The sequence below is a fragment of the Martes martes genome (assembly GCF_963455335.1).
Source record: "Martes martes genome assembly, chromosome: 8".
NCBI classification, from domain to species: domain Eukaryota; kingdom Metazoa; phylum Chordata; class Mammalia; order Carnivora; family Mustelidae; genus Martes; species Martes martes.
Genome location: NC_137895.1, coordinates 91,459,360 through 91,470,355, shown reverse-complemented (window position 1 = coordinate 91,470,355; position 10,996 = coordinate 91,459,360). Strand labels below are relative to the sequence as shown.

General features: G+C 51.5%; 1 protein-coding gene across 1 annotated transcript; it reads right to left on the bottom strand.

The window, feature by feature from the left end:
• Positions 1-42: 42 nt before the first annotated feature.
• BLOC1S1 (biogenesis of lysosomal organelles complex 1 subunit 1) lies at positions 43-3,998 on the bottom strand. The gene is made up of 4 exons (XM_080810050.1): positions 3,599-3,998; positions 2,748-2,820; positions 514-646; positions 43-241 (listed from the first exon to the last, which is right to left on the bottom strand). The coding sequence occupies exons 1-4, from the start codon at positions 3,657-3,659 to the stop codon at positions 131-133; spliced, it is 378 nt and encodes a 125-aa protein (XP_080666176.1). The 5' UTR covers positions 3,660-3,998; the 3' UTR covers positions 43-130.
• Positions 3,999-10,996: the final 6,998 nt, after the last annotated feature.

Below are 10,996 nucleotides of genomic sequence, written 5' to 3'. Positions count from 1 at the left end.
CCATGATGGGCTAGTAGCTCTTTGAAACATACCACACAGAAATGGAGGCTTGTGTTTTATTCTTGGCCTGTCAGCTTCCCCCATGGGGGAGGCAGGAGGGGTGGGGTAGGGGTGAGGAAGGGGGGAGGGGCTAGGAGGGGGCAGACTGCAGCTGCCCTTTGTACACATATTCCAGTGCCGTGGCAATGGTGCGCATGTCCAGCTCGATGCTCCGAGCCCAGTTCTCCACATCCCCGATTTCCTGGGAAGGGGAGGAGGTGGGAGGCTGGGAGTCAGAGTGCGTAGGGTAGAGTGTGGCTCTAAGGAGACAGATAGGGGCACTTTCCATCCATCCCCTAGAAAGGGCTTTGCTTGAACCCACCAATTACTTTTATCTCTCTAGCTTCTCTACACTAGGGCCACAGATACCAACCATTGCTGGGAGCATCCCCATTTCCTTTTTAAACTGAGCCCTGAATTGACCTGCCTGGAGGCAGTTAATAGGGTCCCACGGATGTAGGGAGTGTGGCCCACCTTGAGTGCCTGATTGAAGTTCTCCACCATCCCGATCCACTGGCCTGTTTGCTTGGCAAACTGGGCAGCCTGGACCTGCAGGGTCTTCACCTCATGGTCCAGCTTTCTCTGGTTCATGTAGGCCTGGGCCACACTAGAGGTTGGAAGAGGGATGAGATCAACTCACCCATCCGGTGGGGAGTGGTCTCCCGGTCTAATATTCCACTGCAAGGGTGGGAGGGCAGCCAGCAGTCAAACTGGGGAAAACCTTGTGATTTTGGCCGTTCTTGGATGTGATGCAAATAACTACCGTTCATGCATATGAACCAGCCTCTTCCTCCCACTCTCAGCATTCCCAGGAGAGCCTAGCTGGGAGCTGACTGAAAATTTACCATCTCCTACCCCACCAAAGGAATTCCTAAAGCTGGGTGAGAGAAGGGAGGATTAACCTGGAGGGAATATGCCTGGGGAAGAAGCTGGGAGGGTAAAGGAGAAGCTGGGAAAATCCAGCAGCTGGGAGAAATCTGGCCATGCTTGGAAGCCCAGGGATCTGTGTAAGAAGTTGGGAAGGGAAATTGGGCCCCTCCCTGAATCTGGGGTGGGATGGGAGAGCAGCCCCCCTCCCCAGGAACTCAGGGTCAAGAGAAGATATCTCAGGGGCTTCTTCTTGGCTCTCAGTCTCTCTCCCAACCCTTCTCCTTTCGCCCACACAGATGAAGGAACACACACACACACACACACACACACACACAAACACACAATCTCTCTCTCTCTCTCTCACCCTTTCTTCCTTCTGCTCTAGGCAGTTTTTCTTTTCTCCTCAATCAAGACTGGCTGCAGTTACGTTAATGCCTTGGGGTTGCTACCCCCAACCCCCTGCCCTGCCCCTCTTCCCCCAACCTCCCCATCCCACAACTACTGTTCTTTCTCATTGGCTGGGGAGTATTTGACTCCCCATCCTAAAGCTCTAGGTCATCTGGGAGACTCCACATCCGGTGCCCACCCCCAACTGGAATCTGTGGGGGCTGGAGGGGGCAAGGGGTTGGGGTGGGTGGAGAGAATGGGAAGGACACCTGACAGGGGCTGAGATAGACTGAGCCTTTGTTTTCCTTTCCAGGGAATGAGAGGACCCGTGGGCAGCAACACAAAACCCTTTCTAATCTGGCTTTGGCTTAGCCGTCCTCTAAACTGAAAGAGGGGTGGCCCCTAGCAAAGGAGGAGCAGAGGGAGAAGCCTGGGCCAATCTCAGAGCAGAGCCCAAGAGGCGCCAATGTGGGAGGGAGGAAAGGGGGCAGACCCCATCCCTTCTCTTTAGGAGACAGCTTGGCCATAGTATGGGCTGGTGCAGGAGCTCAAACAGCAATAGCAGGGGGCTCCTGATGCTTTAAGAGATTCCCCTGGGAGTTCCTAAAACCCTAGTTTTTCCTGTTGACCTCCTACTTTCACACTGAGTGAAGGGAGAGGTCTGCAGGGGGCGGAGATCAGAGGCCCCAACCACAGGCTTCTTGTCCCCTAATCCTCCCCAGAGATGAGTAATTAAGATGACAGTCCCTGCATGGCTCACTTGGGTGACTCAGTCTCTGGATTCACAACCAAATTATTCTACTTGTCCTGGGGTGGAAGGCATCATACTGCCCCCTTTCTTCCAGTCATCATCTCATCACTCTTCTGGGTCACTCAGGGTCAAGAGACAATATTCTTTGCTCCTTCCCAAGTCTTTGCTTGTTACTGGCATTCTCCTATAGGATTGGCGCAGGGGGTGGTCTCTGGAGACCGGGAAGGAAGGGACAAGAAGGCTTGGCTCTGCTATAGCTCCTGGCATAGATTCTGCCCTCACCCTCACCAGCTGCGCCATCTCTTTCCTGCCAGCTGCTCCCCAGTCCTGCCTGAGGGTGGGAGGTAGAGAAGAGGGTGGCAAGTTCTGGTGAAGGAGGGTGCTCTCCCTCCCACCGAAGTGACAGCTGGACTTGGAGGGGTGAAGGGAAGTGGGCAGATGGCATCAAGCTGCGAGCACCAGGGAGGTTATTGTGGGGAGAGGGGAATCTGGCTGCTTCTCCAACCACTGCAGCTGCTCCTCCTCCCGCAACGTTAGAGGTCAGAGCTGACTCAAGCCTCTCCCCATAAAGTTAAGCTGGGGGAGGGGAGGGAATGATGGAACATCCCACCCCCTCAACAGCAGTCTGAGGGTTGGACCTTGCCAATGCCTAAACTTGCGGAGGGGGGAGGGAATGGTGTTGATGGGAAGAAGTTCATACCCCACATTGAGGTGATCCACCAAAGCTTCTGTCAGGCAGGTCGCTGCAGTGATAGCCTCTCGCCTCCTCTTTTCTAGGGATGAGGGGAAAAGTGATTAGAGTACAGAATCAGTTTTTTGAAGGGTGGTGCTGAAGGGTCGCCACTCATTGCTATTCCGCTAGTAGCAGGAACATCTCAACTAACCTTACAGTGCTGGGGCTGAAAAGGACTTTGCAAGACATAAAGCAAGCCTTTTCATTTTATTAAAAAAATTTTTTTCCCCTTAAGTCTTTTCTTTTTAGAGGTGAGTTAACTGGTACCGTGGGAACGGAAGCGACTCGCCCAGGGACGCTAACGAGTCAGTGGCGGCGCCTAGGACTCCAGACCCCCAGCACTATTTTCCACTCTCCTGGCTTGAGGATTAGTAACACCCCGAATCCCAGGCCAGATCCTGGAAGGGCCCCACCCCCATTTCCGCAGTTTCAGGCCTCCAAGAATCTCATCTCAGCCTGGCCCCGGCACGCTCCTCCCCAAGGAGCGTCCCTTCCCACTTTTGGGACCAGAGGCTCCCTGAGCCAATCCGCACAGCGCTGTTTCTCGCGCGGGGGCCAGAGGAGGATGCGCGGAGACTGAGAGTGGGGGGCGTTACCCGGGGGGGGCGGGGAGGGGCGGCTCGCAGCGTTGTCAAAGGCACTAGAGCCAGCTGGCAAGGGAATGGCATTTCCAAAAAAGCGCCCCCACCCCCTCTCCGACGCCGCGCCCACCGGCCCGCGTCCTTCCCAGGATCCGGGCCGTTACTCGAACTCCAGGCTCCAGGCTGAGGCTAGGCCGCGGCGGGAGAGAAAACAGCGGACGGGGACGATCGGCTCACCCTGCAGCTCCTTGCGTTCGTTCTGCTTGGCCTGGTGTTCTTTCAGCAGGCGTGACAGCATGCTGGCTGCGGGATGGGGGCTGGGCGCGCCCGGCCCCCTCCGACTCGGGGAGCTGGAATCCGTACCTCGGCTCCCGCGGGGCCTGGGTCACGTGACCACAATGTCACGTGAAGCCAGGACCGCCCCTTTTTGAGGCCGGGGGGTGGAGAGCGTGGACGAGCTAGGCTCTGAACGGAGGGACTAGCAGAGGGTTGGGGGCAAGTGAACTCTGGTCTTTACTGGGCGGGGGGGGGGGAGGGGGGTCTCCCTTTTTGGTGAGTGTTGGAAGAAGTTTTCTTTAGTACCCGTATTGCAGAGCCCGTTTTGATCGTCTCCTTTGGATCTCAGGGCTCCCGGGAGGGTCGGTACTTCCGGATTATGCATCATTGTTCCGTTTTGGGGGGAGCAGGGGCTCCCCGGGCTCATTGAAATTCTTTTCCTTTCCTCGCCTTTCCCTCCTGGCAGCTCTGGTCGGTTCTCCGTTGATTCTCAGCACCCTCCCCCTGGGAGGGAATGCTTTCCTCTCTTTTCCAGCCCCTTCCCTTCTCACCACCCTGCCAAGATCCCTCAGCTCTGGGTGATCACGGTGGAGAAGAGGCATTTTCGGCATTTCAAGCGACCTCTTCGGGAGCTTTGCTAATTTGGCTGGCTGTGTGTGGTGAATGTATAATCCCATCTCTGTCCTTATGTGGTCAGGGAATGCGAACCCTTTCAGTCTTACCAGAAGAATGTCTCAGTAAAAGGGTAAATCATGTAACACCTCTCTGAACTCAAGAGAAATGCTTCCGGGATTAACTCCAACAGGAAAGAATTATAAACATCATCAACCTATTCTTGCTATTGCCATCAACTCTCCTGGTGCACCACGCACCAGCGGGCTGAGTGTTTCTGGGCAACTTGCTTATGCTCTGGATTTGGTTTTCTCCCTAGGAAAGTAAGGGGATTGGATTAAATCAGTAGTTCTCAGCCCTCAGCTAAACATTAGAACCACCTGGGGAAGTTTTTAAAAATGCCCTAGCCGGGGGCACCTGGGTGGCTCAGTGGGTTAAACCCTCTGCCTTTGGTTCAGGTCATGATCCCAGAGTCCTGGGATCGAGCCCCGCGTCGAGCTCTCTGCTCTGTGGCGAGCCTGCTTCCCCCCACTCTCTGTCTGCTTCTCTACCTACTTGTGATCTCTGTCAAATAAATAAATTAAAAAAAAATGCCCTGGGCCTAGATTGAGTAACAGGATCTCTAAGGAGTGGAGCCCAGGCGAGTATTTTTTAAAAAGTTGTTCAAGGGCGCCTGGGTGGCTCAGTGGGTTAAGCCTCTGCCTTTGGCTCAGGTCATGATCCTAGGGTCCTGGAATAGAGCCCCACATCGGGCTCTCTGCTCAGCAGGGAGCCTGCACACCCCCCACTCCCCCCCCCCCCGTCTACTTGTGGTCTCTGTCTGTCAAATAAATAAATAAAACCTTAAAAAAAACCAACAACTTTAAGAAGTTGTTCAGCTGATTCTAGTTTGCATTGGAGTTTGCCAATCACTGGACTAAACCATATCAAGGTCTGTTCCCAACTTGGGTATTCTCTCATTTTGTGATTCAGTTACATAGTAGAAAATTGGCTTCATGATATATACTTAGAGGGGAAGAGAAATAGGTGCTTATTTATTTAGGTGTTAGAAATAGGTGCTGATTTAAACAGACATTCAGCTGTTTTCAGAGTAGCATCTTAAATCCTGGGAGGTGTGCAACCCTTGAAAGGATTAGCGAATGAAATGTAAAGTGGTAGCATAAAGCAGAGCATTAAATGCCACCAAGAGGGATGCCTGGGTGACTCAGTCGGTTAAGCTGCTGCCTTTGGCTCAGGTGGTGATCCCAGGGTCCTGGTATCGAGTCCCACATCGGGCTCGCTCGGCAGGGAGCCTGCTTCTCTTCTCTGCCTCTGTCTGCTTGTGCACTCGCTCTCTCTGACAAATAAATAAAATCTTAAAAAAAAGCCACCAAGATAAAAATTCTGAATAAAAATGTTCCATACTGCATATGTATATGTCTATGCTTATATGTGTACTCTAACTTATTTTCCCAGCATTTCCAGAGTACTTACCATGGGTCAAACACTTTACACATATTAATTCATTTAATCCCTAGAACTATCAGAGGCAGTGAATTACTGTTGCCCTCAATTTTCAGATGAAGAATCCGAGGGACAGAGTGGTTGAGTAATAGAGCTTGGTGGCAGAGCTAGGCTACAAATCCAGGCTATCTGATTTCAGAGCCTGAGTGTAACCACTCTCCCATGCTGCATTAACCGTGGGAAAGAGACCCCAGGATGGGAAGTTCTGTGTCTTGTCACTATGCCCCTCTAGCCTGTGGGCACAGTTGAAGGAGATCCTGGCAGGGGAGGAGTGTTTGGGAAGAGGCCTCGCTCCAGTGGGGGGCTGATCAATAGAAGCGGGAAGAGTGAGAGCATCACTGGGCAGCCTAGTCCAGTCCTTCCCCCAACCCCCTCTTGGCTCCAGCTTCCAACTGCAGTGAGCAAGCAAAATAGAAGCACATTGGAAGATGCTTGCTGCCTCACTCCTGGAGCCGTGGGGCCTGGGAGAGAAGAGCAGGGGTTGGAGGGGGTACCAGAAAATGGTTATTTGGGAATGTGAAACAGAGGGCAGGGGCCAATGAGGGGGTTGGTGTTGGGGGTTTTGGTGGCGAGTTTGTGAATGTTAAGATTAGGCTGACTCAGGGAGAGTGCCAGCCCATCCTGTATTGCCGTCACCCCCCTGGCACAACCGCCTGACATTTTCACAATCAGTATAGAGACTGCCAGGAATCTGCAGACATCAGCCCCGCCCCCCTCCCCACACACTGGCTGTTCCTTTGCCCTAGAGCTGGGCAGAGAACATGGGGACCTCTATCTGGGGACCCCAGCTGATCTCTCCAGCATCGTCCTCCAGATGCTATTTTTTCCTAGGCTTTTTTTGCTGCTCACTGTGTAACTTCAGTTTCTGCTGAGTTGAAGCTCAGCTCCCCACCTGCCTTTGGTTGAGATGGACACAAGCTTCATGTGTCTCTGGACAATGACTCTTGACGTTTGAAATCTCTTTCTGCCCACATATCCTTAAACTCCTCCCCACCCCACAGATTATTTTCTCTTAGAATGAATGAATGCAACTCCATGCTCCTTTCCCTCCCCACTCATTTCTTTGTTCTTTTGAGGTCTTTTTGTGAGTTAGCTTTTCTTAGCAAGCTCTAAACTGAATGCCTGGGCCAAATGTGAAGGCCAGAAGCTGCTGAGTTGTTAAGAGTTGGGTGAGGACTGAAGGAGAACATGGAGTGAGTGCAGGAGGCTTCTCACACTGGGAAGTCTGGCTGGGTTTCAAGAGGGGGGGTACTGTTGGTGGTGTGGCCAAGTTCCAAATGTTGGCCTGAGGCCAGTGCTCAAAGAAAAGGGGCCCTCAAGACAGTCTAAATGGCTCCCTGTGGGAAGTGACCTCCCAGTCCTCCAGAAAATGCATGGGTTTCCCTTGGATCCTCAAAGATGAGAGCAGTCAAGTTAGTTCCCCAGCGATTCCTCTCAATCACATTTATATTCTCTCTCTCCCAGCCACTCCCATAGTTCAAGCTTTGGCTACAGCCAGAATTCAGAGGCAGGCAGAAGGATTCCAGTGCTGGAGAGGTGGGTGGGGTGAGAAAGTCCTCCTGTTGTGTGTGTTGGGGAGGAAGAGGCTGACCCTGGGACATATGCTCCAAGACTCTGTTGCCAGATGAAGCGGAGGGAGAAGTTAACCCTGCAGTGTGTTCTGGGAGCGTTTGCTTGTAAGCTAGAGGCAGCAGCTGGAAAATGTGTGATCCAGGGAAGCTGAAAAACAGGGATCCCAGATCGAAGCGAAGAAGGTTGCTAAAGGGGGAAGGGGCTGGAGAAAGCCCCAGCTTCTGCTCCAATAGGGGTGAAGCCTTTGCTGGGCCTGGACATTAATCAATTTTTAAAATTATTTTGAAATAGTTATAGACTCAGAGGAAGTTGCAAAAATAGTACGTGAAGTCCCATGTACCCTTCACCCAGCTTCCCTTCCTGGTGACATCTGATATAACTGTAGCACAATATCAAACCCAGGAAGCTGACACAGGGACCCTGTTCACTAGCCTACAGGCCTTATTCAGTTTTCATAGTGTTCTACACGCATTCAGTTGTGTGTGTCAGTGTGTGCATGCATTCGTAGTTCTATGCAGTTCTATCCCGTGTATAGATTTGAATAACTACCACCAAATCAAGGTACAGATCTCTTCATCACCACAAAGGAACTTTCTGTGCTATCCTTTTTTTTTTTTTGCAACTATTTATTTATTTATTTGTTTTCTTTTTAAAAGATTTTGTTTATTTGAGAGAGAGAGCGAACATGTAAGAGAGTGAGCGCAAGCCAGGAGAAAGGCAGAGGAAGAGGGAGAAGCAGACTCCACACTGAGCAGGGAGCCCAGCCTTGGGGCTGAATCCCAGGATCCTGGGATTATGACCTGAGCCAGTCGGTTAAGGCAGACACTTAACCGACTGAGCCACACAGGCGACCCTATTTATTTATTTTTGAAGTATAATGAACACGCGATGTTGTTAGTTTCAGGTGTAATGTGCTATCTATTTATACTTACCTCCTCTCATCCCTATCCCCTGGCAATCACTAATCTGTTCGTCATCTCTATAGTTTTAATTTTGTGAATTTCCAGCTCTTGACTCAAACGTAAGAAGTTCTCAGCAGGTTTGTTTATTCAAACACTGAACTTCATTCTCCAGATCCCTCTAGCTTCTTCATTCTGCGCCCCACCCCCCTTCACCTACAACATTGTGTCCCATTCCAACAATCTGGTCTCACTTCTCCTTTAGGGAAAACCAACACGTCTAAATTTACTAGGCTGGTCTAGGACTCTTACATTCCCCCCCTCTCACCCTCCCTTGCCCCACTATTTATAGCCAGGCTAATTTTGGGCAGCCTCTCTCTTTCTCTTTTCCTGCTCCTTCCTCCTGTGGCGGGTGAGATGACTTCTCAAATATTTGGGCAGAGGAGGTCAGAAGCAGATTCTTGGCATCTGATTTCAGCCTTGGATTTAGCAGGAGCCAGCAGGGTGAAGATGAAGGGAGGCAGACATCACAGGTGCAGAGAGGAAGGCACCTGGGCCTCTGAAGGCATTTGACCTTGGTCGGAGATCTCAACTCAGAGTCAGGAGTCCTGGGTTCCATACTGATTGTACTACTCTGCATTCTTATATCAGCTCTACTGTGTTGGGGCTCTGCGATAGAAAAGGGATAAAGAGGGCAGATGTGGGGGACAATAAAAGGAGGCTCCTGGTTCCTGCTTGTTGGCAGCACATGTGTTTCCTCGATAGTCCCTAGTTAGAGCTGTGCTAGTCCCCTGGAGGGGATGTCTACAGTGCAGTGTTGCAAAAACGGAGACCCAGATATTCAAATGTATAGTAACTTACCCAGGGCAAGGATTGTCCCAGGACCAGCAGAGTGAGAGCCTACCCCTCTGTTTGTTTTTAAAAGTATAATCTTGGAAAAAGAATTAAGAGAGACAAAGGAGCATGGGAAGAGAAATTAGGTAGGGGGCATTGGGGCTTTTAATAAAGGGAGGCGAAGAGAAAATATTTTTTCTTTTTCTTTTTAAATATTTTATTTATTTATTTGACAGAGAGAGAGAGAGATCACAAGTAGGCAGAGAGGCAGGCAGAGAGAGGGGGGAAGCAGGCTCCTCGCTGAGCAGACAGCTTGATGCGGGGCTCGATCCCAGGACCCTGAGATCATGACCTGAGCCGAAGGCAGAGGCTTAACCCACTGAGCCACCCAGGCGCCCCGAGAAAATATTTTTTGAAATAGTTCATATTTAAGTAATCTTTCCCCCCAGCATGGGGCTCAACCTTATGACCGTGAAATTAAGAGTTGCCAGCCAGGCACCCGATGAGAAAATAAAATCCTAAGGATATGATAGAGAAAACATTAAAGACATTGAGAAATCTTCGGAGAAGGGTTCCAAGTGATAGAGACAAGAAAAGGGACAAAAATAGAGTTTGGGATGAGACAAAACCAAATAGTGAGAGAGGGAAGGGAAAGATGGACAGGTGAATATACACAAGACCATCACCCAGTGAGTAGAGGAGCCAGTAAATAGAGGAGGGGGGAGCAAGCGAGGTTCCAGTTGTGCCAAATTATTTCCTATCTCTCCTCCTAGCCCCATTTCTGGATTGGAGTTATAAATAGCAGAGGGTTGGAAAATGTCCCCCCTCCCTTTGCTTCTGTCCCAGCCTGGGGGGAAGGGAGAGGAAAGGATACAGGCTTGCTGGTCCCTGTGGAGATCCTTGCAAAGCCCCACCCAGATCCTGCCTGGCCCAGCCCAGGGAAGCTGCCTTCTCCAATTCTTTCTCGTCAAAGGGTGGGAAACCGACATTTCAGGGAAGAGGTCTGAGAGTCGAAGACCTCCTTTTCATCTCTCTGCCTCTTGGGTACAATCTTTTTCATCCTTGCCCTTGCCCTTCTTTGACCTCCACTCCCTTTTCCCCAGCTTAATTAATTTCCTCTTCCTCTATCAATCACCCTCAGTAATTTTCTTTTCTCCCCTTCATTCCAACCCCCCCCCTTTTTTTTGGTAAGCTCTGTGCCCAAGGTGGAGCTGGAACTCACCATCCCCAAGAGCAAGAGTAGCATGCTCTATAGACTGCTCTGTAGGCAGTCAGGACCAGCCCCCCCGCCCCCCGCACTCCTTACCCGCCCTAGCCGCCAAACCATTCCTTACTGATCAAACTCTTGATCTTCTTTCTTCATCTCTTTTCTCTGTTTTCTTTCTACCTGCCTCCTTTGCTCTTCTCCCCAGACCTGCTGAATTTCTCTCTCTCCTCTTGCCTCTATCCTGACTGCAGACGATGTGGCTAGCATAGCCCTTGTCACTGCCGGGCTCCGAGGGGTGGGATGGGATGGGGCGACATGTGGTTTGATTCGAACAGCATACTAGGCGCTCTACGTGACCGTGGAGAGAAGGGAGCACCAAAGGACGACACAGGACCTGCCCTTTCATCTCCATGTGTACATCTCTCTTCCCAGACTGTCCTTTAGCCTCAAGCACTTATCATTTCTTACCCTCCTTTTTTTTTTTTTTTTTTTTAGATCCCTTTCTTTCTGTACTTCTCTCTCCCTCCCCATTTCCAGGCACCGCCCCCACCACTCGCGGGCTTGGGCAGGAGTCGGGGGGGGGACTGGAGAGCGCAGGCGGGGGCAGGGCCGAAGCCGGGGTGGAGATCCTGGCGTGCAAGGCGGGTTCCCACCCGGAGTCGCCAGCCTGGACCTCCCTTTACCACTACGCGAAGCGTCCACCTGCCGCGCGAGCGAGGGGCGGGGCAGAGG

Bases quoted from the DNA above. Each gene is read 5' to 3' on its own strand.
- BLOC1S1 (XM_080810050.1), bottom strand. From the start codon at position 3,659: ATGCTGTCACGCCTGCTGAAAGAACACCAGGCCAAGCAGAACGAACGC. The intron at 647-2,747 runs GTATGAACTTCT...TCCAACCTCTAG, and splicing joins GTGGATCACCTCAATGTGGG to TGTGGCCCAGGCCTACATGA. The intron at 242-513 runs GTGGGCCACACT...TCCCCTTCCCAG, and splicing joins ACTTCAATCAGGCACTCAAG to GAAATCGGGGATGTGGAGAA.